Source organism: Anguilla anguilla, chromosome 6 (genome assembly GCF_013347855.1).
Source record: "Anguilla anguilla isolate fAngAng1 chromosome 6, fAngAng1.pri, whole genome shotgun sequence".
NCBI lineage: Eukaryota > Metazoa > Chordata > Actinopteri > Anguilliformes > Anguillidae > Anguilla > Anguilla anguilla.
The window spans coordinates 28,924,051-28,951,215 of NC_049206.1; the positions used below are offsets into that span (position 1 = coordinate 28,924,051).

The following is a 27,165-nucleotide window of genomic DNA, read 5'->3' on the forward strand; positions in this document are numbered from 1 at the left end:
TGGGAAAGGTTCCCGCCATTGCCGTAAATCCCCAAGGTTCTGCAGCCATGTGTTTGAATGCTGAGTTTTCAGGTCCAGCCAATCTGTAAAGGACAGATTGACTAGGCTTCACTGGTGCCTGTGCAGAAGCTGAGGTCCTTTTGTTTCCACACTCTTATTTGCATAGACATCACAGCTTGGTGGAATGAGTCTTGTGCCTTTTGCCATTTGTCTTGCTAAACCGTCAGCTTGCAGTCACTGAGAGAAGGCAGGACAGATGTATGTCCCCCTATTTTTACTGTTTCCAGGCAACATGGCCTAAATTTCCCTCAACTGCAGCACTATTAGTCTTTCACTGGAGAGGATGACCTTAGTTCAAAGCCCCTTTCACCCGCTGCCCTTTCTAAAGCCCACAATGGCCTTTTGTATTGAGTGCCTTCAGGTTGGCTGGCACTGGGCAAGAGTGCAGCCTGCTTCCTAACAACAGGAAATGAGCTCTGCAGCAGGAGTGATGTCATCCGTTAGTTCAGGCCACGCTTGTGTGATAGAAGGACCTCTGCTGGCTCCGAGGGCCAACTCTCGCCCAGGCCTGGGATTGCTTGTGGGCCCATGTGGAAAGAGTGTTATTATGTAAACTTTGATTTTACTTCAGGTATACTAGATGATAAAATACTCCATTTTAGGTATATATGTACATATTTATTCACACGGAGGGAGGTGGGTGGGATGAAAAAGAAAGATCCAGCATGAGGCCTGCCAATGAAAGAGAGTGACATTTCTCATTTCTTTCTTGTCCCCCTTGACCTTTTTGATTGAAGGGGTACTGGTGCATTATGGGAGTTTGCAATGTCCATTGTTGGATTCACTGGTATTTGCATGAAAGGCACTGTACCTAAACCTCCTCAGGTTGTTAAGGCAGGTGGGTAGAACTTCTGGGAGTGCTGTCAGTTGGTTTCTCTCTTCTGTCACAACACATAGCCTATTACCATGATAGCAGGTCCTCATGTCATTTCCTTCAAATGAAAATGGTGCATGAATTTAGCATATTGCCATTATAGGGCTCTTCAGCAGTATGAACAGTGTACATGCCCAATGACACTGATGCTCGTAATGTGAAAATAATTAAGCTAAATGAACCCTTGTTCAATTGTTGGTTCTGATATGTGGTCAACCTACTGAGAAGTGGAGGTCATCCAGTCTTGTCACTGGACTTGAATAGCCTGTGGTCTGATTGCTGTTTTCTGTGTTGGGCTGTAGTGGTTATAAAGCGTTTTATTGGACCACAGCCTCAGCCGCCCCACCTTTCCAGTGGTCGTGCTAGCCCTTGGAATGCTGCGTCTTTGGAACGCAGGACCATTTCAAAATTTGCATTTTACACTAATTCACTTGCATTCTGATAAAAATAACAGTTTCTGTCATACTGTGCCAACTCACAATAACACCATAAGTGTGTTGTTTATAATTTTATTATGATACTTGTTAGCAGAAGCAGGATGAAATGGCGGGATTTGCAGGGATTAGCAGGGTGAAATAAGAATACAAGCAATGTTTTGGCATTCTGATCAAAACCATTTATTTCCACACTGACTAATAATCTTAAAAAACCCAAGGAACGATTTCTGTTTTAATTTTTGTGTTGAGCAAGCTGGCTAAAGCATGACATCTTGTTTTCGACTTAATTCAGATTAAGCACTTTCTCTTTGAATCCCGCAATGCTACCGATGGCTGTGTAAATATTATGATCAATAGACAATTTTTACTTAGTGTTTTATTAAAAAAGACCTCAGAATATCTGCTTTATGGAACTACGTGTATTTTCTTCACCTGCATTTTGGCTCTTTCTTTCTGTGTTAAAAACGCAGGATCCAGCATTAATGTGATCACTGCCTTCCCAGCCATTCTGTATCTGAATAACCTCAAAACGTCTCCTTGGCCTAGGGAAACATCCTCACATGTCGGTGTTGATCTGCCAAAGCCTAACCCTCCTTAACCAGTGCTCTCGATTGGCCAGGCCTTCCGATATTCATTACAATTTGGAGGGAGCTAATGTTTCTGTGGGAAGACGAGCTTTTGCCATTGGTTTTTGTCTGAAGGGAATACTGTTGGGGGCGGGGGTTAAAAAAAAGTGGCGCGTATATGTGCATCTATCGATGGCTCTGCCGTCCTGTGATCTAGGAGGGATTTTCAGCTTTATGAAGCACCCCAGCTGGCATGTAGTAGTCTCATGACATTCCGCTAATGCTGCAGCAATGTCAACATGCTACCATAAGGTCACAGAGGAATTACGTGGATTGCACCATGCTAGTTGGGAATATGCTTTTCAATCGCTCCCTCCTGTAAGCCTATCTGCGGCGGAAAAGCGGGAATAATTCATAGTAGGGCTGAAATCCTCGGCTGTTTGCAGAAGCAGGACTGCCTCGGAGTTTATGGCGTTTGCGCTGGGGGACTTTAGGCAAACATGCGCACGCCAGAGAAACAGATAGCATTTATTTTTATCGGGAGGAGCAGGACAGGTGCAGCGCAAGCCGGAGCAAACAGACCGCGGGGGATCAAAGATATCACCACTGCCTCTGAAACACAATTCGTGCATTGAAGTCGAAACGTATTGCGGTGTTCAGTGGAAAAAATAGGATCCTTTCCTTAAAAAACATCCGATTCCTCGTTCTCTGCCTAATGTGTGCTGTGTAATGACCAAAAGCACAATGTCAGAAACTACAGTGATTTTTTCCATCCATGTTATCAGGGTAAAGTTGGAAAAAAGCTGAAATTTTGTTTGTACTCTTTGGAACATGAGGTGGCATACAGTATGGCCTGAGTGAGCTACAGTTGAAGTCGGAAGTTTACATACACTTTGGTTGAAGTCATTAAAATTCATTTTTAACCACTTCACAGATTTCATGTTAGCAAACTATAGAGTTGGCAAGTCAGTCAGGACATCTACTTTGTGCATGACACAAGTAATTTTTCCAACAATTGTTTACAGACAGATTATTTCACTTTTAATTCACTATATCACAATGCCAGTGGGTCAGAAGTTTACATACACTAAGTTGACTGTGCCTTTAAACAGCTTGTAAAAATGAGATTCCAGAAAATGATGTCACGGCTTTAGAAACCGCTGATAGGCTAATTGACATTATTTGAGTCAATTGGAGGTGTACTTGTGGATGCATTTTAAGGCCTACCTTCAAACTTAGTGCCTGTTTGCTTGACATCATGGGGAAATCAAAAGAAATCAGCCAAGACCTCAGAAAGAAAATTGTGGACCTCCACAAGTCTGGTTCATCCTTGGGAGCAATTTCCAAACGCCTGAAGGTACCACGTTTGTCTGTACAAACAATAGTACGCAAGTATAAACACCATGGGACCACGCAGCCGTCATACCGCTCAGGAAAGAGACGCGTTCAGTCTCCTAGAGGTGAATGTGCTTTGGTGCGAAAAGTGCAAATCAATCCCAGAACAACAGCAAAAGACCTTGTGAAGATGCTGGAGGGAACAGGTACAAAAGTATCTATATCCACAGTAAAACAAGTCCTATTGTAGTGGCTTCGTATTCTAAAACTGTAGCCACTTCGGACCTGGGATAGCCATTAAGTCTACGCGCATTCCGAATGAAGAGTTTCGTCCCGAAAGTAAAATAAAACGAGAATTTTATTGCTTTCTTTAAGTTTAAACAAACAAAACAAAAAATACCCTTCGTCCCGTGCAGGTGCATACGTCGTGCGATAGAAAACCTTTTTGCTTCCCCGGTCTTGCCCCCTCCCACATCCGTAACCATTATTATCCACGTAAGATATACAGGTAAGCATGACGTAACCAGGCCAGGTAAGGTCTTTTGAAGGGTAAGTATAAGGCATAAATGCATATCATATAATGAATCAAAAGAATCCCCAAATCTAATGCTTACATTTTCATAATTCATTAATTATTAATAATTTTCATTTACAATAACAAAAAAATTCATAAACGGCTTCTACACCTATATCGACATAACCTGAAAGGCTGCTCAGCAAGGAAGAAGCCACTACTCCAAAACCGCCATATAAAAGCCAGACTACAGTTTGCAACTGCACATGGGGACAAAGATCATACTTTTTAGAGAAATGTCCTCTGGTTTGATGAAATAAAAATTGAACTGTTTGGCCATAATGACCATCGTTATGTTTGGAGGAAAAAGGGTGAGGCTTGCAAGCCAAAGAACACCATCCCAACCGTGAAGCACGGGGGTAGCAGCATCATGTTGTGGGGGTGCTTTGCTGCAGGAGGGACGGGTACACTTCATAAAATGGGCAATGACCCAAAGCATACTTCCAAAGTTATGGCGAAATGGCTTAAGGACAACAAAGTCAAGGTGTTGGAGTGGCCATCACAAAGTCCTGACCTCAATCCAATCGAACATTTGTGGACAGAACTGAAAAAGCGTGTGCGAACAAGGAGGCCTACAAACCTGACTCAGTTGCACCAGTTCTGTCAGGAGGAATGGGCCAAAATTCCTTGTGAGAAGCTTGTGGAAGGCTATCGGAAACGTTTGACCCAAGTTAAACAATTTAAAGGCAATGCTACCAAATACGAACAGAGTGTATGTAAACTTCTGACCCACTTGGAATGTGATGAAAGAAATAAAAGCTGAAATAAATCATTCTCTCTACTATTATTCTGACATTTCACATTCTTAAAATAAAGTCGTGATCCTAACTGACCTAAGACAGGGAATGTTTACTAGAATTAGCCTAAATGTCAGGAATTGTGAAAAACTGAGTTTAAATGGATTTGGCTAAGGTGTATGTAAACTTTCGACTTCAACTGTATATAGCCTACTGTTTGCTGTCTTTCTGGAAATATTTAGAATAAAAATAAGCACCACGCTTTGGCCATTTTCTTTTTTCCTTCAAAGTCTGATGTAGCCCAGAGTATCAACGGCTCAAAAGAGATATAATCTCACCACATAGGAAGGAATTCTAAGGCAGGTATGCTTTTGTAAAATTGACACAGATTCCTCTTTCTCTATTGCATGTGGAATGTCAGGTGTGTTCAGGATGCTGTGCGTTCTATGTTTTGTTTGGGTTCACTTTGAACTGGACACGACTGGATGATCAGTACAGCAACAGTTATGAAACGGTTTATGTTTTTATTAAATGCAGCCACGGTTTGAAGATTTTTCAAAAAAAAATTTGAAACGTGTCACGTGACCCCACGGACGAAGATTTATCTGAATTTAGTCCAGATTGCGCGAGCGTTTTTTTGCTGTTTTTCCGATCGCCCCCGTGCTTATTAATCCGTTTTTCTCTTTCCGCTGAGCGTGAGAACCGTCAGATTCTCGGCGGATTTATGAAATGTAATCTCAAAGCTCGCGGGCGAGCAGCCGCGCTAAGGGCTAAAAATAACGCGGCCGACTCGACCGCCGTTATTGAGGAGAAGACCCGGCACGTGTGATCAGCAGACGCCGAGCGTGCGACGCCTTCCCGAACCCCGTTTATCATCAGCCAATTAGAGTGCGCCCGTCGCTTTGCAGCGCGTGCAGACACTGCGCCATACCGTCCCTAAAAGCCTGACTCCACTCTAGACCGAGAGCAATCCTGCAGGAAGCCGCCGGATCGGATCATGAACGGTGACACTCATGTGTTTGCCAGCTGCATGAAATGAAAGCATGGATCTTGGTTACATTTGCCAAATTACAAAGCCCCTTATAAAATTTAATTCGAAAATGTGAAGTTTGGGTAGTCTGCAGGTCCATGAGGTGATTGGGAAGTGCTCAGAGTGTGTAACTGAAAGCAAAATTGGAGTGTGGAAGCAGTTGGTGTATTTCATTAAAAATGTAGGTCATTTGGGGCAAGTTTTGCCTGCAGTAACGGCATTATACGGCACTCATAATGTTTTTATTTAAACTCTGTTATTTCGGTAGCGTATTGATACCATGCTTGACAGGGATTTCCTGAAAGCCTTTTCTGAGTTTGGCTGCAGTGTGTTTTACTTTGTGAATACTGCTATGACACATTTGTTTTCCCGATTCACACGCTTGCGTCGATGAATTCCACCGTGCAATCGGATGGCAGGACACCGTGTGCCAAGAATAGCTACGTGTCAGGCTAGGGATTCTACCGCAGAGCTCAAATGAGTTCTGAATTCTGTGCTTTTTTTTTTTTTGTGAACTCGCATATCATAGAAGTCACTGCGGTGGTGTTTCTTTTTGAATGTTGTGACCTGATTGAAAATGAAACTGTCTCTGCTGGTAAAATTGCCCAATTAGTAAAACCAGCACCATGCTGTACGCTCCTGTACTACCATTCAGGCAGAACATTACCTGAATGGGCCACTTTGCGGCCCCTTCAGCTGATCCGGGATCACTTTCCGTGCTGGCTGCTGGTCCTTTGGGCCGGATTGGTCGCTTTTGCTCTGCAGCACTGCCGTCACAGGTCCCGGGGGACCAGGGATGTTATTTTTTCCGATTACTCATGGAATGGCCCAGTCATTTTCCAGCCCCAAGCGAGGTAGAGGACATGCACACACATCACAAGCTTTTGCTTTCTGCTGATAGCAGCTGTAAATTCTAAGAAACACGCTGAATTATGCTAAAACACAAGTGGCCCCATGGATGTTAAATTGTTGGTTGTGACGGAACTGCACCCCCATTTTTTGACTCCTGCATTGCAGGACAAACAACCTCAGCACAACACTCAAGTGACTCCGCTCTAAAAGGAAGAAAATGGCAGTGTGTACACTCAGACCCACAGTTGAGCCTTCTTCATAGTAACACAGTGCTTTTCTCACGTTAATAACCCACGTGAGCCCCGTCCTTTACAAATGAGTCACCCGCAGCGCTGGCGGAGGTGGGATTTACGAGGAGCGTAAACTCTCTGGGAAGTACGCCACCGCGCCACCTTCCTGTCCAGCGTGCGGTGCTCCACACAGACGCAACCTCCAGCCAATGAAACGTGCGCACACTCTGTCACAGCTGGGAAGTGACCCGTGACTGAGGTCCAGCAGAGCCAGAGGGTGTCTGCATTGATATATTCGCTTATCCAACAACGAGCCGCTCGCTCGCAGTTGCCATCTGTTTAATTACATAAGTGAACTGAACTCTCACTTACAAAGAAGCTGATGGCTTAGGAAGAGCTGGAAAGTGGGTCATGTCCAAGTGCTGGTCTTGTTACACATTTCCTCCTTTATTTAACTTTTATTTATTCAGATGAATTTGACCACACTGAGATTAACATTTTGAAGACAGACCTGGTCAGTAGGTACTCTAGCAGTACATACAAATGGCTTTATAAAAAGCCCATCAGTAAAAACGGAAACTTTGCAAACAAGTTGGATTCGTGCCGAATGTTTTGCTCCTCCCCCTTTCCGCACACTCTGACCTCAATGCCGGATTCACCTTCGCCGTTCTGAGGGTGGAGGAAACGGCGACGCGTCGGTTTTGAGAGTGGGCGGAACCCCTCACCGCAGCACGCAGCATGCAGCACGCAGCACGCAGGCAGCCGTCTCCTTGGGTGACTCACGTGTGTTATCACCCACCAGAAGCGCCCGCTGCGTCGCGTTCGAGGGCGGCGCTCTCCTCCGGGCCGAGGGCCAAGGCGGGGGGGCGTCGAGGCCCGTTACCGTCACAGGCAGCGCGGAGGCGCCTCGCTAAGAATAGCGGCGCGCTAGCAGCGTTCGGGAAGGAGACGCGGAAACGCGGCTGCGCCGGACGCGGGTTTGATCGAGACCCTGGCGACAGAACAGGGTTCGGATCTAGACCCCAGCTACCGTCGCATTGCCAGGTCTGGCCTCCTAGAAATGAGAGAACGTGTGTGAGGTTCAGCTGTGCAGGCTTCCACCTTGTGTGAATGAAGCCACTGTGCCACTGGCCATCCACAGTCACAATCTGGTCTGTGAATGTAGCACGTCATTACAATCTCTGGTCTGTGAATGTAGCGAATGACTGCAGTTTCTGGTCTGTGAATGTAGCGCATGACTACATTACCTGGTCTGTAAAATATAAAGCATGACTACAATATGCGGTCAATGAATATAGCTTATCATAATTCCCGGTGTGAATATAGCGTGGAATGAAAATCCCTAGTCTGTGAATTTACCTCTGAAGTCATACTTTTCTTATGTCTTATGTTTTCATTTTATTATCATTGTTATTCTTATTTTTATATTATAAATTTAAAGCACTTTGTGCTGCAGTTCATTGTATGAAAATGTGCTTTTGAAATGAACATTGTTATTATGTTATTATCCCTCTTCCCAGTGCTCCTCCCCTACAGTAACGTCTCTACAGTAACAAGGTGGATAGGAATGTTCATGCTGAAAATTCCTATCCCCTCCCCCCTGCAATGAGTTTGCTTGTGTGACTCATTACTGCAGATTTCCATGGGCTGCCATTCTGTAATGCACAAACTACCTATCCGAGGAGTGAGATCACTGCATAAAAATTGAACAAAAAAAAAATTTTGAAAGTGGAAAGTCACTACCAGTCATGCTCTGCAGAATATGAGTCTTTTTTCAAGGTGTTTGGCTTGTGTTTCAGTCGCTAGATTGTTAACAAACAGCAAAATGAACATATTGTATGAGACAATGATTCTCTTATATATTTAGTTGAGGTTATTGTGGTCTGTATGTTCCCCACCAATAATAATGAAGGGGACACTTCAGTTAACTAGGAGGCAACTGTGCAGTTTCAATCTGTGGGCTGTCAATCTAGTTCAGAAATAAAAGTCAATTCTCCATCCAGCCCCAAAGTTTTAAAACCAAAACCATGAACCAGACACTCTTGTTTTGGAGAAGCAGGCAGTACTACTGAAAACTACTTTAAAACCCCTTCACCCCCTGAACTCTCCACTGCAGTTGTACCTCACTGAGGTGTTGTCTCTGAGGGCCCCTTTCGAATGGGGGTTGAGTGGCTGGAGGTATTGGGCTACAGGTGGGTAAGGGGTTGAGGGATGAATAGTTGAATAGTGAGGGAAGTGGGATTAGGGGTTAGGTACACGCAGTGAGCATTGAGTGGTGAAGGTTCAATGGTGAGGAGTTGAGTGATGAGCAGACGAGTTGAGAGATGAGTGGTTAGGGGTTCAGTGACATGGGGTTGAGTTGTGAGGGGTTAGGAGTTCAGTGGTGAGAAATGAATGTTCATGTGTGGAGGGTTGAGCGTTGAGAGGTGATTTGGGTTGTAGTTCTCGAAGGCCACACATCACACTCATTTCAGCCCTGGCCAGAGTCCAAGCTGCTCACACTCAGTACCTCACGGGCAGTGGAGTGTTTCAGTGTAAATTCAGTTTCCTGCATAAAAGGGAACTGTCAGGGCACTATGCTCATATAAACTGACCCATACATCACTTTTGATAAAGGAAGCATGATGGGGTTGATGTAAATTTTCTCTGTTTCGCACCCTTTCCAGGAGTTTGTGGATGCTGTGGGGCTTTAAGACCCCGGTACAAGAGACTTGTGGACAACATCTTTCCAGAGGATCCAGAGGTGAGGTCCATCATCTCCTTTCACAGTTTAGCTCCTTACCTCTGCTGTGTTCCACCATTTATCTTCTTATTTATCACAATTTATCGCTTCATTGTTGATCCCTGCTGAAGTTGCTTTTACAGCTGGCATTGCTCAGTACATTACTTCTGCAGTCTTACCTCCCCATGGTTTGTCTTTTAACCTCAATTAATGTTTTTGTAATGTTACTTCAATATTTAAAGTTAAGTTTCGGGGGAAAAAAGCTGATGTACAAATTGAAAAAGCAATTAATTGTGATGAAGACAAAGCACTTGGTGGTTATGTTGAATAGATGTTCTTTCCAGTGTATACTTCCAAACCAGTGATTCAGAAAATTTATAAGAGAGTCCTTCAAAAAAAGAGCTGACATTTGAAGAACAACCCCGGAGTAATTATTTGGTTCACTATCAAGAATATCATCTCAAATTTCCAGTCGAGTTATGTTCACACCTTAACAAGCTGCAGAGACGGGAGTTCCATTTTATTTTGCCATCATTTCTAATGGAAATTAAACTGTACTTTGACAGGATGACATTTCAAGGATCTATCGCTGCAGTTTGTAAGGATTATTTCCGTGACGCGGGTTTCCGGACTGTCCTCCAGGGAGCCCTCCGTCAAAAACGGTGTTTTTACATTAACCTCGGAGTCACGGCTCTACTGTGTTATGCAAATCCAATCACGGCTTCTCGCTGCGGCTGGAAGACACGGCCGCGGATACTGAAGCCTCAGCCGCTGACTGGCTGAGGGGCCGCTGCAGTAACAGCGTTTGATCACTAGTTAGTGAAGAGAAAAGAGTGGCAGTGACAAGGCTGAGAGTGCTTTCTAGAAACAAATTCCCTCAAGGGCTGTATTTCGAAGGGCAGATAGTTGAGCTCGGGCTTCATAGAATAAGGTTTAGACAGACTGTGACATGATACCCAGAAGCGAACAAGCCATTTTAATAAATTGAGCTACTTTGTTTGGCAACCAGTGTGTAGATAAATCAGTCTGCCTTGACCCTGTTGTCATAACCCTGGCTTGGGGCACTTTCCATTGTCAATGCAATCCCACTGAAGAGTGTTCCTTTGAGTAGAAATATGCCCACAGTGTGTAAGATGTAGAAGTGCCTCACCGGAGTTTCTTGGTAGAGCAGTCACGTCTCATATGAAGAATGCTTGTTCAGTTCTCATTTTAATGAAGCACGAATTGACTCTGCTCTAGCTGAATGACTCATACAGCCGTGGATGGGAGTGGAGTGCCGCAAATATAGTGTATTAAAAGGGAGACTCCCGTGGGTTAGGAGGAGTAATTACATCATCTCCCTTGGACCTCCACAGGAAGCCTTCAGATGTCACTACATTACCCAGAGCACTCTAAATTAAACACTTGTTCCTCCTGGGTTCCCTGAAGCCATTTTCACAAAAAACAATGCTCAAAAGCTATCAGCAGCCAGAAAAAAGCCTTTCTCATTAGCTTATAAATGTGCGTTTGCTGGTTTTCTGGCTGATGGCTTTGTGTGATTGGTTTCTTTTGGTGTCTGTTGAACCCATAACATCACCTCTGCTTCCTCCCACCCCTCTGATTATTCCTCACACATTTCATGATGTAAATTTGGATACAAAGGAATGTGAGCCAATGTGATTATTTGTGGAAGCACTGTTTGAATTATATTGCAGTGTATGTGAACAGCGCTGGTGATAGAGATGATCTAAGCATTGAAAAACAAAGCACAATTTATACACATTTTATCCCAGGTTTATTGAGCACAGACCCATTGTATAAACCAGGATTTTTAAAAACACCCTGGCTCATTAAACCAAACCAAAATTAGAAGCCCTTGAAATGTGTACTTTTTGAACAACTGTGCACATCAAACAAAAAATATAAAGACATTGAAACATCCTTCTAAAATAAGACACTAGTGGTGTCTGTAGAGACCTTTTGTTTTTTGTAATTGCAGAGAAGGAAGGAGAATCTAGGGCATTTTGAAATTAGGTTATGATAAGTGGTAGGCATAGTGTCTTTATGTAAAAAGAATTACAGCGTAAGGATGGGCATTTGGATTACTTTTGGTGTTTGAGTACCCAATTTCAATTGAATTCTCAGGTGCTCATTTGCGTTGTGACTGTTGCTAGTAGGGTTGTGAGGGAAGACAACACTGTATCTTTTCAGCCAACAAAATTATTCATACCTCTTGCGGGAGGGGCCTGACAAACTGTTGACTGGGCAACGTATCTGTGCTCATCCTGCACTGTTACACTGCATGGCCAAAACTATGTGGATACCCAAACATCACACCCATATGTGGTTGTTGAACATCTAATTCCAACACCATGGATGTTAATATGGAGTCGATCCCCTGTTTGCTGCTATAACAGCCTCCACTCTTCAGGGAAGGCTTTCCAAAAGATTTTGGAACATAGCTGCAGGGTTTTGCTTCCATTCAACCACAAGAGCATTAGTGAGCTCCGGTTTTACTGATGCTGGGTGATAAGGCCTGGATCGCAGTCGCCGTTCCAATTCATCCCTAAGGTTTTCGATGGTGTCAGGGCCAGGGCCCTGTGCAGGCCAGTCAAGTCTTCCTCCACACCAAACTTGGCCCACTATTTTGTTATGGACCTGTCTTTGTGCATGGGAGCATTGTCATGCTGAAACAGTTGCTAGTGTTGGAAGCTCACAATTCTCTAGAATGTTATTGAGCGACCATTATTGCTCCTACACCAAACTTTACAGCTGGGCCTATGCATTGGGGCGGGTGGCGTTCTTCTGGCTTTGCCAAACCCAGATTCTTCCTTCAGACTGCCACATAGCGAAGCGCGATTCATCACACCAGAGAACGGGTTTCCACTGCTCCAGAGTCCAATGGCGGTGTGCTTTACACCACCCCATCCCTTGGCATTGCACATGGTGATCTTAGGCTTGTGTGTGTGGCTGCTCGGCCATGGAAACCCATTTCATGAAGCTCCCGTCTAACAGTCCTAAAGCTGACGTTGTTCTAGAGGTAGCCTGGAACTCTGTAGTGACTATTGCAACTGAGGACAGAGGATTTTTATGCGTTATGTGCTTCAGCACTCGGTGGCCTAACAAATTTCTGTTGTTTCATTTCCTGTTAAATGCTCACTTTTCTGGCTAAATTCCGGCTCACTTTCCTGGCTACTTCCATGTATCATTGCTCGGTTTTGGGAATAAAAACGAAAAAATGAACTGAGATAATCTAATGTCAGGCACAAGGGTAGACATTTGTGATGCATGTGCTTGAGAGATTTCCATGAAGTTTACATATTTATTTTTGTACTAGCCTATATAATGCCCAAGCAGCCCTTGACTTTGCAGTACTTGAGTACTCATGCCTATCCTCGCTTCATTGAGAGCTTAATTTTTCTGATGCTGTGGCTTTCTGGCACGATGTTTTGATGGGAATAAATGGAATTAAATTTTTTTTATTTTTAAAAGCATTTTTAAATGCTGACGATGATAAAGATGATGGAATAATTATACAATTTAGTCATATCGCAGATGCTTTTAACCAATGCGACTAACATAGTCCATTCAACAAACTCCATTTAACATGGACTTTGCAAAAGCTTTCAGACTTTGTTTTTCCTACAGCTACTCCCATTTTTCCTTTGACGATATATAGGAGATGGATTCAATCAACATTTGTGCACTTATGTGCTCTTATATGCCATGTGAAATAATAATAGTGCGGTGTACAGCTGCAGTGATGTTTGGAGAGCCCAGATTTTGCACCATGTGACAGATACTTTTATTTTGATATCTTTGTGCAGGACGGACTGGTGAAGGCCAACATGGAGAAGCTGACCTTCTACGCCCTGTCTGCCCCGGAGAAGCTGGACAGGATCGGGGCGTACCTCTCTGAGAGGCTGTCCCGGGACGTGGCCCGCCACAGATATGGGTGAGATTGGGCGGGGCAGCAGGTCAGATGGGGTGAGGTTTCATGGCATTTTAAAATATTACATCCAACACCCAGCTACTTTCACATGTAACTAAAGACCTGTGGAGAAAGAGAGGTCCCCAAAATCTCTGTTAAATGCTCCAGGTGCAACAGAATGTTTTGACCAGGCACTAGAATGGAGCACATTTTGTGTTTTATTGTTTATTTTTTAAAGGAAAAGCTAGACAAAACAAAGGCCAGGGAGCCGATTTGTAGCTAGTGTTCCTCTTCTCCTATTGGCCAAATAGTTACCCTGCCCTCATTAGTTGTGAGGTCAAGGCAGTTGGCATTCTGGGGTAAAACTAACTTCTTTCCTGGCAGTTATCTGGTTGAATGACAGGGCAGCATAAGAAAACCAACTGATTACTTCATAGTTATGCATCTCCTGCATTAGAATCTGCAATTATTTCTCTATGTAACCATGACAACCTAAAAAACAAATGCTAACAGTTGAAGCTGAGCACAGAGATTCCCAAAATGCTGCCGATGTTCTACATGTAAAGCATTCGAATAGCCTCTACACTGCATGTGGAATCTTAAGTGAATAAGATGATTTGCACTGGCCTGGTTCTGTGGTTGTACTAGTGCCATTCACTGTGCTTAGTTTTTTTCATTGTTTTTGAAATTGGTCATCCTAAAAATGTTATTTAAATACAAGATTTTTTTATCATTATTATTTCTATTTGGGTGTGACATTTGACTACAAATAATTGGACCTGGGCCACTACATTCGGTCCTGTGGTACTGTTCCTCTAATACAAAATACAAGTAGATGCAGGCGGTTTAACACCATCAATAAACAATTTAGTTTGAAACCTTATGATCTGGTATAAACACTGACTACAAGGATTTTAGTTTATCATTCAGTTTAGTGGATTTGAATAGCTTAGAATTTTTAAAAGGTCAAATCAGTGTTTTAAATGAGACATCTTTAGACTATGCCGGTTTAGCATCTAAGATGGCTCTGCTGCTCACCATTATAGTTGTTATGCACGCACTGCCGCCGTGAAGAGATTATTACTGACTACACAAGTCGCAATAAAAAGGATCACCACGGTGATAATTGCTACTCAGGGGAAGATTGAATGGTCCACGGGATTGTGATTCAGGTGAAGCTGTTGAGCTGGGTAATAGCACACTCTGAAAGTAAACACAAGGTTGCAGCAGCTCAGAGCTGTTTTTGAGACTGAATTGCAGGCACTGTTGCACTTTTTATGCTTCTGTGTGATGCTTCTGTCTTCCCGTCAGAAGACACCCAGTTCTCTAGCATGCTGCAGAATCAGGTTCTGCTCTCACCCGGCCTGTGCCCAGCTGGTGATCAGTGTTATACCCTCAGCCTGTGCCCAGCTGGCCATCAGTGCCATATCCTCAACATGTGCCCAGCTGGTGATCAGTGCCATATCCTCAACATGTGCCCAGCTGGTGATCAGTACCATACCCTTAGCCTGTGCCCAGCAGTTGATCAGTGCAGTACCCTCAACATGTGCCCAGCTGGTGATCAGTGCCATACCCTCAGCCTGTGCCCAGCTAGTGATCAGTGCAGTATCCTCAGCCTGTGCCATGCTGGTGATCAGTGCAGTACCCTCAACATGTGCCCAGCTGGTGATCAGTGCCATACCCTCAGCCTGTGCCCAGCTGGTGATCAGTGCAGTATCCTCAACCTGTGCCCAGCTGGCGATCAGTGCCATATCCTCAACATGTGCCCAGCTGGTGATCAGTGCCATATCCTCAACATGTACCCAGCTGGTGATCAGTACCATACCCTCAGCCTGTGCCCAGCTGGCCATCAATGCCATATGCTCAACATGTGCCCAGCTGGTGATCAGTGCAGTACCCTCAACATGTGACGAGCTGGTGATCAGTGTTATACCCTCAGCCTGTGCCCAGCTGGTGATCAGTGCCATATCCTAAACATGTGCCCAGCTGGTGATCAGTACCATACCCTCAGCCTGTGCCCAGCAGTTGATCAGTGCAGTACCCTCAACGTGTGCCCAGCTGGTGATCAGTGCCATACCCTCAGCCTGTGCCCAGCTGGTGATCGCCGTATGTTCTTGGTCCTGGCCCAGCCAGCGATTAGTACTGTGCCCTTTACCAGTGGACATTTGGTGATCAGTCTTGTGCCCTTTCTCTGCAGATACGTGTGTATCGCAATGGAGGCCCTGGATCAGCTGCTGATGGCCTGCCACTGCCAGAGCATTAACCTGTTTGTGGAGAGCTTCCTAAAGATGGTCCGCAAGCTTTTGGAGGCCGACAAGCCCGACCTACAGATTCTGGGCACCAACTCTGTGAGTCACCACCACAGCGCCATATATAAAGACCAGCCAGGGAGACACAATAACTACATCTCACAATAAGGGTACAATAAACGTGACCAGAGGATTAGCATGAACAAATTGTTAACTTCATCTATTTACAGAGAAATACTAAGAGTAATGGTGTTATTTCACTGCCAGTTGTCAAGAGCAGAGTAAATAAACGGAAGAGCACAATTCCTTCAGCTCTCATGCGTATTTCCTTTTATCTAATGAAAAAAATATATATGTGCGCCCTCAAATTTACCCTGCTCTCACACAAAACTGTACATGGGCTCTCAAATATAATATATGCTCTCGGGCAAATTTTGGTGAGTATGTGCGTGTGTTCAAATTAATTCCATGCTCTGATGGGAAAGATGTGATTTCTCAGAAGTGAAGTGGAAAGATTCATTACTGATGGCCATGAAATAACCGTATAGTATTGTTTAATTCTCCGGGAGCCTCCCATGATTCTGTGTCCTAAAATTAAAAGTAAAATTTCCAATGGAAATGTTGAATGGGACAAAAATACTTCCTGAACCAGCGACTGCGCTGTTCTTCAACCAATGTGAATGTAGACCTAACAGTTCCATTGGTCAAACCCACAGCCTTCTCTCATTGGTTCAGGACATTTGGCAGTGTTTTTGCACTGAAAATCCAAGAGCAAGAAGAGGGGAAGGTTTGAGCGAGAACACAGAGATGTTTGCAAGAGCGAGGGATGAATTTGAATGCGCGCACATATTTCTTCAAGTGAGAGAACGGCAAATTTGTGTGACAGCAGAGTATATTTCAGAGCCCACGTACACGTTTTGTGTGAGAGCAGGGATATTTGAGGACACACATATATTTTTACATTAGAGGAAAGGAAATGTGCAAGAAAGCTGAAGGCATCGTTTTCTCACATTTATTTACTCTGCTCTCAAAAACTGGCAGTAAAATGACGCCATATATTCTAAATATGCAAATGTGCAAATACAGTGGATGCATTAATTCAGGTTAATTAGCTTATCCATGTTGTTCAGTCTTAACCAATTTCTACATTAATATAGACCAGGGGTTTCCAGTCCTATCTGCAAAAGGGCCTATGTGGTTGCAGGTTGTTTGCCCAGCGCTTATCAAGGTTTGATTGAAGACCGCGATTAGTCAGTTACTTGAATCAGTTGTTGTAGCGTTGGCATCGGATAAGACGGGACTCGTCTGATTCTGCTGCTTCTGTAATGATTATTTTAACACGTCTTCGGAGTGTTTCCAACCATTATTTCAGACCTTCTCAAGGGGCCTGCTCTGACTCAGAAGCTTAAATGAAATAACGGTTTGTTGTTCTGAAGTGTGGGGGGGGGCGAACCTTGTAGGCCAACGCGGGTCGCACAGAAAGCGCATGACCGTAAGTATTACGGGCCTTTTTACGAGGAGCGGTGCCAGCCAGTTAGAGGAGGCGGTCCGTTTACAGCCAATTCATACTGCCATAAAGAATCCACAAGTGGGCTGTGACCTGCACGGGGTAACGTCACCGTCGCTTAAGAGAGGCCGACTCTCTAAGCGCTCCCTTGGACGCATTACAGAGCATTAGCATTAGCATCATTACCTCCCAGTCCCTGCTTCGTACCATTCCATCCAAGCTGCTCATGCATCAGTAGAGTTCATTAGCGTTAGTCGATTGGCCGTTGTTTGCCTCACAATTAAGTGTAAAAATCAATGCACTTCTACAAACTGAAAAACCAAGACACATTTGTATCAGTGTTGTGTTTTGTGCTTTCGTATCATTAACTAATGGAATAATGTCCAGTAGTCCCACCTTCCAATTTGAAGTACTGTTGCATTTCATTTTGGTGAAGCATTTTATCACAATGTCTGTTTTTTTCTAATTAGTGGGGTCAGCTACTTCAGCCACACCCGTAAAATCAGGCACAGTTGCATAAAATCAAGCGTACAGCCATGCAATCTCCATAGACAAACATTGGTTTTACTATGGGTTGTACTAAAGAGCTCAGGGACATTCGACGTGGCACTGTTATAGAATGCCACCTTTCCACCAAGTTGTCAAATTTATGGACTGCTAGAGCTGCCCCGGTCAACTGTAAGTGCTGTTATTTTGAAGTCGAACCGTCTAGGAGCAGCTCAGCCGTGAAGCGGTAGGCCACACAAGCTTTTACAGAATGGGACTGCCAAGTGCTGAAGCATATAGCGTGTGAAAATCATCTGTCCTCAGTTGCAGCACTCACTACTACTCCCTGACGAGTTTCAGACGTCAGCACAAGAATTGTTTGTCGGGAGCTTCATAAAAGGGTTTTCATGGCCAAGCATCCGCACAGGAGCCTAAGATCACCATGCGCAATGCCAAGCGTCGGCTGGAGTGGTATAAGGCACGCCTCTATTGGACTCTGGAGCAGTGGAAATGTATTCTCTGGAGTGATGAATCACGCTTCACTATCTGGCAGTCTGACGGATAAACCTGGTTTTGGAAAAAGCCAGCAGAACACCACTTGCCCGAATGCATCGTGCCTACTGTAAAGTGGTGGAGGAGGAATAATGGTCTGGGGCTGTTTTTCATGGTTTGGGCTAGGCCCGTTAGTTCCAGTGAAGGCAAAACTTAATGCTACAGCACACAATGACATTCCAGAGAATTGCATGCTTCCAACATTGTGGCAACAGTGTTGGGAAGGCCCATTCCTGTTTATCTTTTTTGTAATAATCCCACCGCTACCCCCCACTTTGGGGTTCAACTGTATTCATTTAATGTAGTTATTATATATATTTATGTATGGACCCCTCAAGCCATGGACCTAACAAGGATAAATCCACCCACCCCTGAACAACTCATATCGAACTGCCTTCCCACACACCCACAAAACCGAATAGCAAAAAGCATGAAGATTACATTTAAGACATAAGATAATTAAATTGAATAAAATTTCTTTAATTTCTTTCTTTCTCCTGGCTGCTTCCCAGACCCTCCTCACCAATAACTCTAACCACTATTTCACTTGCTTATTGTTTATTCACTTGCTTCTTTAATGTTTATCCTCATGTTTTTCTTCCCTTTTTCTATGTTACCTATTTTTGCCTTTCATTTTTATGCCTCCGCGATGGCATAGCCGTGGCCGGAGCCATTATGTTTTTGGGTTGTCTGTCCGTTCGTCCTTCTGTCCTTCCGTCCATCCATCCATCCGTCTGTCCCAATTCTCGTGAACGCGATATCTTTATAATTTGGCATAAACGTCCACTTGGACTCACGGATGAACTGATTAGCTTTTGGTGGTCAAAGGTCAAGGTCACTGTGACCTCACAAAACACGTTTTTGCCTTGAGGGAATACAAAACACGTTTTTGCCTTGAGGGAATTTCTTCACATTTGGCACACATGTCCACTTGGACTCAAGGATGAACTGATTAGATTTTGGTGGTCAAAGGTCAAGGTCACTGTGACCTCACGTCCGTCCATTCTCTCATGAACGCGATATCTCAGGAACGCCTTGAGGGAATTTCTTCAAATTTGGCACAAATGTCCATTTGGACTCAAGGATGAACTGATTAGACTTTGGTGGTCAAGGTCACTGTGACCTCACAAAACACGTTTTTGGCCATAACTCAAATACACACTTCCTCTCCGCCATTGCCTCCACACTGTCCAGTTCCAACCTGATCACCTAGCTGGCCTTCCTTGACAGCTTGTTCAGACTGCTGACCTCCAAGCCTTGATACCACCACCCCAGCACATCACCGTGAAAAACAGAGCACTGGCTACTGCTTGGCGGAGGCATATAACCGCGAGGCGGTATTTCAAGTTTTTCTTTTGATATAACTAGCCCACCCCCACCCCCTCTATGGAGGACAGCTTATAATTTAGGCGATGTTCTAGCTTCATGGTGAACTGGTGCATTAAGCACAGCACATGACTGAGTCACATACGAACACTTACACTACAGTATGTGAAATACCCACATTAGTGAATAGTGCAAACCTTGTACTGTAAAAGACACTCAGTTTCTTTGTGAGTGGTATGAATATAACAAGGCAGGCCACTACGCTAACAATGCCCAGGGTGCGCTAACAATGCCCCTATGCTAATAGCTTTATTCACATAAACGTGATAATTTGCTCTAGCCATGCTGATGAGTTGGCAACACGTTCCAGGTGACAATGATGGAACTTAGAAACTCTGCGTTTGACATAGTTGTTGTGTGACATCTACTGATAAAGCTGGAACAGAGAGTTTGTTGTCTCCAGAGAGTTTGGTTGCAGGAGCACTGAATGTCTGAGTTGAGGAATCTCAGGACAGGGGGCTTACGCAAAAGGGGCTATGTGGTCTGGACCTTTATATTGGCCACCAGTCTCTTGCTTTAGCAGTAGAAAGGTTCCATTTTATTGCTGAGTCCCAGAGAGTATACCTTTATCACATGAAAAATGTGAACATGTAAGGAGATGTTTTTAAATTTTTTTCATAAATTGTTTGGTGCACTTCAGTTGGGATGCTGTCTAGGCCAGGTATTTTTTCCGACTGAAAGGATAATTGATTGATCGAGCTCATTTTCCATAATTAGGCCTGCACATGCTTTTATTGCTTTGTTTATATCCGGACAAATCAATACTCTTACATGAACATTTAATTTTATGCATCAATATTTATGTCTATTTTTGAGTTTTTCAGGATAAGTATGCCCACTACAGATGATGTTCATTTTGCTGAGTCATTCATTCTACTCAGGAAAATGAGTAGAATGATTTACTATAGCTTGTGTGTGTGCGTGCTTGTGTGTGTGTGTGTGTGTGTTTGTGTTTAGAGTTGTCACATCTGTCCAAGTTTACAGCCCTGCTTGTATGGGGGCTGAAATGCACCCGGCCGGGAGATTAAGGAGAGATTACTCTTGCAGAACTAGGCCAGCACCAGTGAGGTTTAATATTATATTGCTGATGAATATGGCAGAGACAGTCTGCACTGAAGGCAAAGGAACACCCAGTCTTTTTTTCTGGGCTGTTGCATTACTGATTTCTTGCACAAGGGAAAAGTGTTATTTCAGCCATCTGTCCTGTAATTTTGGTACTGATATCAACCTCAAGTATGGTACCTGTTAAATAGTTGGGTTCACTATCTAAACTAATAGGCCCACAGGAAATGCAGTAAGTACTAGTAACTTCAATCTTGTTAATGTGATACTATGGCTGGTTCTTTTGTTTGAGTGTATTTGTTAGAAATTTGTGGACTTGAGAAACAATAGTTTCTTATGATAACGTTTTATTTTTTAAGAAAACCAAATATCTTTTTTAATGTAGTTAAAGTTCTCTTTATTGAGTTGGAATATCAGGGTGGGATCTCGCTTACAAGGCAAGTGATATTTAGACCAAGTTAAATTGAGCCTAATTCATATCAGGTGAGAATCAGATTGTCCAATTACGTAACAATGGCCTACCAATGTAGGGCCATTCACCAGCTGCAAAAATACAGGTTACAAGTACAATTTTACTCATGAAACACTAGATAAATAGCTGGTTAGCAAGTGTATTCTCGTGGAATTCACCTGCATACAAGGCAAACCATAGTTAATTGTTTTCAGTAAACTGTTATATTACATTATGATTATTTACCATGGTTCAGGAGAGAAAAGGCGAACTACAGAAAGTGAGTTTATTCATGGATCTTGTTCACACCTGGGTAAATGTTGGGCTCTCTAAAAGTATCCTGACTGTAGGGGAAAGGGAGCAGGACTGCTAACTCTTGCAGTGTCCCCATGCCTTGCCTTGGGGTAGTTCACATTTCCTGTTCAAATGAAATATGTGTTCAACTTGCTTATCTTAAACTTTCTGTTTTGATTGCACAACATAAAAACAACCACAGGGACTCTACTCGATAAACACAAGACTGAATTACTTTATTTTACCACAGTCCGAAGAGGTTGGCAGTACAGCCTATTTTTTGGGGTATGCCAGCTGAAAGATTGCTGTACACAACTTTGTACTCTTTTGTACAAGCCATTTACAACTGATAGAGACTTGTCTGGCCTCCAAAGAGGGCACGACAGTGATTAGATTTACCTCTGAGTACAACTGGGCACTTAAACCTGGGGAAAATAGTTGGGCTGTTTACAAAACTGTTTAGAAAGGCAAATGGCCCTCTAAAAGTATTTCAAACATGTAATAAGAAGTGAATTTGTTATTTTATAACTAGATTTTTTGAGATGAGCGATGGATAGAAATGAGCTCTATACTCTTAAACCACCTTGGTCCTTGATCGAACTCCAGCCAATTATAGTGTTTGTGTTTGGCTTTGTCTGGGGCACCTAAAGCCATTAAGCATCCTTAGAAAATCAGATGGAGTTTAATTGGGAATCTAATACAATATTAATTATATTGCTTTACGCCGGGCTATGCTGTCTGCTGTGAAACCAATGGAAAACCATTTTTTTGGCAAGGCAATAGGATTAGTGGTCTGAAACCACATTACAAAGGAAATGCCATCAGCAAAAATGGCTACCAGGGCAAAGGGAACCGGCTTAATGAGGGAAAATAATGTGTTTTTGTAGAGCTCTAGTCATTGGTGTGCATGGTTACTAAAAGGTGTCAGACTGATTCTCTTCTGTGTCTGAGGTGATTCTGATTGTCTCTCCAGTTTGTGAAGTTTGCCAACATTGAGGAGGACACACCATCCTACCACCGCAGCTACGACTTCTTTGTCTCCCGCTTCAGTGAGATGTGCCACTCAAGCTATGAAGACCCGGACGTTCGCACAAAGTGAGTGTATACGGGAGTTTGCCTGGTTGAATTGTAATCTATGCGGTGACTGTAGAGCTCACTTGACTGCGTAGTGAAATTTATTAAAGCTGGCTAGCTCAAAACGCTGTTTGGCATAAAGCCATTGTGCCAAAGTACGACGGTTGTTGATAGCGAAAAAGCGTAGACCCCTGTCTAACATGCAATTGGGCGGTGCAACAGCCAATTGGATGTCACCCTATTGAGCTCCCGGACACAATCTGCACGATCCGGATTCAGTCGGTGACCTTAGGGCTCATCAATACCCCACAGTGTGGTGCCTTGACCGATTGAGCCACCCAGCAGCATATGTTTAGTGTATCTGAATACTCTTGGCCCAAATTAGGTCGTTTATTCAAAGGCGATGAACGACCGTGAGGTTAAGTAATTTATTTTTTATGTAATTCTGCAGACATCTAAATACTTCATTTCATTTTGACATTACAGAGTTACTTTTATCGTACAAAAAACAATCCCTTGCAAATATTTTATTTATATACTTTTATATTTGTGATATAATTTTAGTTATAATAATTTAATTTTCAACATGGCAAAACAGAGAAATATTCAATGGTGGGTGAAAATATTCTGACAGAAATTATTTTGAATCCGCTTCTGTTCAGTTGCAGGATCACAATAAATATCACCCACTTTGTGAGGTCTCACAAATGGAAAAACAAATCAGATCATTTGTGCTGTCATGAAGACCAAGGAACTGCTCATTGAACTTTGAAATAAAGTTATTCAGAAGCTGTAGGTCTCTCTGTACAGTGAGGGTATGTTTTACTCTGTAGGTCTCTCTGTACAGTGAGGGTATATTTTACTCTGTATGTCTCTCTGTACAGTGAGGGTATATTTTACTCTGTATGTCTCTCTGTACAGTGAGGGTATATTTTACTCTGTAGGTCTCCCTGTACAGTGAGGGTATGTTTTACTCTGTAGGTCTCCCTGTACAGTGAGGGTATATTTTACTCTGTAGGTCTCTCTATACAGTGAGGGTATGTTCTGCTCTCTGTAGGTCTCCCTGTTCAGTGAGGGTATGTTTCACTCTGTAGGTCTCCCTGTACAGTGAGGGTATATTTTACTCTGTAGGTCTCCCTGTACAGTGAGGGTATGTTTTGCTCTCTGTAGGTCTCCCTGTACAGTGAGGGTATATTTTACTCTGTAGGTCTCCCTGTACAGTGAGGGTATGTTTTGCTCTCTGTAGGTCTCCCTGTACAGTGAGGGTATGTTTTACTCTGTAGGTCTCCCTGTACAGTGAGGGTATGTTTCACTCTGTAGGTCTCTCTGTACAGTGAGGGTATGTTTTACTCTGTAGGTCTCCCTGTACAGTGAGGGTATGTTTTGCTCTCTGTAGGTCTCCCTGTACAGTGAGGGTATGTTTTACTCTGTAGGTCTCCCTGTACAGTGAGGGTATGTTTTACTCTGTAGGTCTCCCTGTTCAGTGAGGGTATGTTTCACTCTGTAGGTCTCTATGTACAGTGAGGGTATGTTTTACTCTGTAGGTCTCCCTGTTCAGTGAGGGTATGTTTCACTCTGTAGGTCTCTCTGTACAGTGAGGGTATATTTTACTCTGTAGGTCTCTCTGTACAGTGAGGGTATGTTTCACTCTGTAGGTCTCCCTGTACAGTGAGGGTATATTTTACTCTGTAGGTCTCCCTGTTCAGTGAGGGTATGTTTTACTCTGTAGGTCTCCCTGTACAGTGAGGGTATGTTTTACTCTCTGTAGGTCTCCCTGTACAGTGAGGGTATGTTTTACTCTCTGTAGGTCTCCCTGTATAGCGAGGGTATGTTTTACTATGTAGGTCTCCCTGTACAGTGAGGGTATGTTTTGCTCTGTAGGGTATGTTTTGCTTTGTTCTTCTCCCAGAAAAGTGACGGCACATAACGGCTTTTGTCCCCTCCAGGATACGCATGGCGGGGATCAAGGGCCTGCAGGGCGTGGTGCGCAAGACGGTGAACGACGAGCTGCAGGCCAACATCTGGGACCCGCAGCACATGGACAAGATTGTGCCGTCCCTGCTGTTCAACCTGCAGCAGGGCGAGGGCACTGAGAGGTCAGTCTCCCTCTCAGAGGCGGAGTCTGAAATCTGACGTTATGTGGCTGCACCATGCTAGCCACCACTCTCCTACAGTATCAGGCATGCACATGTATTCATTCTCTTATAAGGTGCCCACATCCCAACCTTTATTGGCTGTTATTGGTTCAAATAGAGGAGCTTAAGTTAGTTTTCCTGCCTTGGTTCTGTTTCCCACTGACACGCCTGCGCTCTCTCTGCACTGTTGTGCTTGGTTCACTGAATGTGAATCAGCCTCACCTTTTGAGAGGAAATGAACCTGCAACCCCAACATTCCACTCATTTGAAGCTGGTGGACCTCCGTATTCCTCCAGCTTGTGGCATTTCTCTTCCCATATTATTGTATTTGGGAAGTGTTCCTGTTTTAATGAGACCGAACATTGGCTTCTACACTAATGACAAAGCTTTCAGACTGCCAAAGTGCTTCTTTGGGAAACGATCTTCAGATGATCTTGCGGTTAACTGAGCAGAATATTGCATCACCATGTTTGTTGTTTTAAAACTAATTTGCATTGCTAATTGTGTTCGAATTAGGAATCATCATTGTCAGAATTAGACTATTTCTCTGGCTACACTAGACACTCTAGAATACTGGAGTTTCTTAACCTTTTAGGGCTGCTTGGTGGCGCATCCAATAAAGGCACCATTTTCATTTTAGTGCCTGGATGAACTCTTCTACAATCCACAATCATCAGTAGCCCCACAGAGCAGTGCCTGATTTGCGGTAGCCTTGCCCAGGGTCAGGGAGGGTTCTGTTGGCAAGGATCTCCTGGATCCTCATTACTCTTCAGTGACCCCTGCTGGTCGGTCGGGCACCTGATTTGCTATTCCGAATTGGGAGAAAAGGGGGTAAAAGCAAATAGATTGATAAATATGAAGACCTCTCTCAATAATGTTTTCATCCACTTCAGGATGAAATCACTTCTGGGAAATCACTTCAAAAACTATGCAAATTAAGCTGTACTGCCTTATTTTAACTTTTGCACCTATTCCATTGTTATAGTGCAAGTAGTTTATTCATTAATGTTTCAGTAAATTAACATTTGCACAAGGAAAGCTGCTGCAGATGTGCACTCCATTTTCATGTCATGAGACCCATTAGGGGTGGGTGGTGGTGCCTGTGGTGGGGGGAGGGGGGGGGCCGTGTTTTCGTGCTGGGAATTCACATAACCTCTTCCCCTTTAGCAGGGGGAGAATAGCGTCGTAGGAGAAACCACACCATTAATAAATCATTTGCCGAGAAGAAGCCTACAAGTATCAGATATTAGAACAACACAGGGCAGCACAGACATGCATTTTAACAATACATGAGATGAAAAACATGATATATTTAGCCTGCATAAACATGTGAAATGACAAGTCAGAGGAATTTATTCACTGCAGAATGAGTAATATATGTGTATGTGTGTGCACGTGTGTGTTGTGTGTATGTATTTTATGTATGTGCCTGTGTATGTATACTTTTTGTGTCTGTGTGTATGTGTGTTTTTTGTGTGCGTTTGTGTGTGTGTGCGTTTTCTGCGTGCGTGTGTATTTGTGTGTGTGTGTCCAGTCGCTCCCCCTCTCCGCTGCAGGCCTCGGAGAAGGAGAAGGAGAGCCCAGCGGAGCTGACCGAGCGCTGCTTCAGAGAGCTGCTGGGCCGCGCTGCCTACGGCAACATCAAGAACGCCGTCAACCCCGTCCTCATGTGAGCACGCGCGCGCCGCCACACGCACACTGCACTCGGTTACATTTCACACGCTCAGGAATACATGTGAGCGCGCGCGCCGCCACACGCACACTGCACTCGGTTACATTTCACACGCTCAGGAATACATGTGAGCGCGCGCGCCGCCACACGCACACTGCACTCGGTTACATTTCACACGCTCAGGAATACATGCGGGTACATGTCAGTTATACCATTGTGTTGCTCAGATGTATGTCTTACCATTTCACGCCACTGGTTTTACTGCTGTGGAAGCTGAAGGATGAAGAAGGGTGGGAATGATGCAGAGAGCTTTAGAGATGGGGGGGAAAGCTGGGGCTGCTGGGTAATTGGTGTAGGAACTCCCTGTGAACTGCAAGTTCCTGTTTGTCTGCTCATTACTGTGGACATCTGTTGCCAAGCTACAAGACTGTACCTTGTACACGGGTCAAAACAATGTCCAGATATGGTGGATTCTTGTATTAAGTGTGTCTTAATTTGCATTAGGAATGAATTATGATTTATAAAGGTGCCTTTCTTTGGATTAGTTTCATTTCCTGGTGCCGAAGGGGAAAGATTGTAACCAGACATTTGGGTTGAAGAGGGAGTGGTAGAATGCTAGGCTATTACTGCCACAATGGGACAGTTTTCATTTTAAAGCCTCCATGAGCTTTGTGGTTAGTTGTTACTGCGATTCAAACAAGTGGAAAATTGTTTAAAAATGGGGTATCCCTTGGGCATTTTTCGTGGAAGTATTTTCAGATGTTCTGGTATAATTTTGTTTCTCTACTGCTGTCAGTTAGGTGAGTGCATATAAATCTCATATGTGTAAAATATGAGCATGCACTCTTTCTTCTGGCTACTCATTTTGAAGAAATTTACAGGTTTTGGAAAAAATGTTGTCTTTTGCTTCATTCAAAAGGGCATTTCTTTTACTATCAGTCAGGCGTGAAGGTAATTTGACAAGGACAAT

General features: G+C 43.7%; 1 protein-coding gene across 2 annotated transcripts in view; it reads left to right on the forward strand.

Moving 5' to 3' along the window:
• The window catches only part of efr3ba (EFR3 homolog Ba (S. cerevisiae)), a 67,953-nt gene that overhangs the window by 12,521 nt on the left and 28,267 nt on the right, over positions 1-27,165 (forward strand). For both annotated transcript variants that reach the window (XM_035422550.1, XM_035422549.1), the window contains 6 exons: positions 9,362-9,438; positions 13,224-13,351; positions 15,525-15,675; positions 22,288-22,409; positions 24,335-24,484; positions 26,058-26,192. In XM_035422550.1, the coding sequence (XP_035278441.1) occupies positions 9,362-9,438; positions 13,224-13,351; positions 15,525-15,675; positions 22,288-22,409; positions 24,335-24,484; positions 26,058-26,192 (763 nt within the window). The remainder of the gene's footprint in view (positions 1-9,361; positions 9,439-13,223; positions 13,352-15,524; positions 15,676-22,287; positions 22,410-24,334; positions 24,485-26,057; positions 26,193-27,165) is intronic.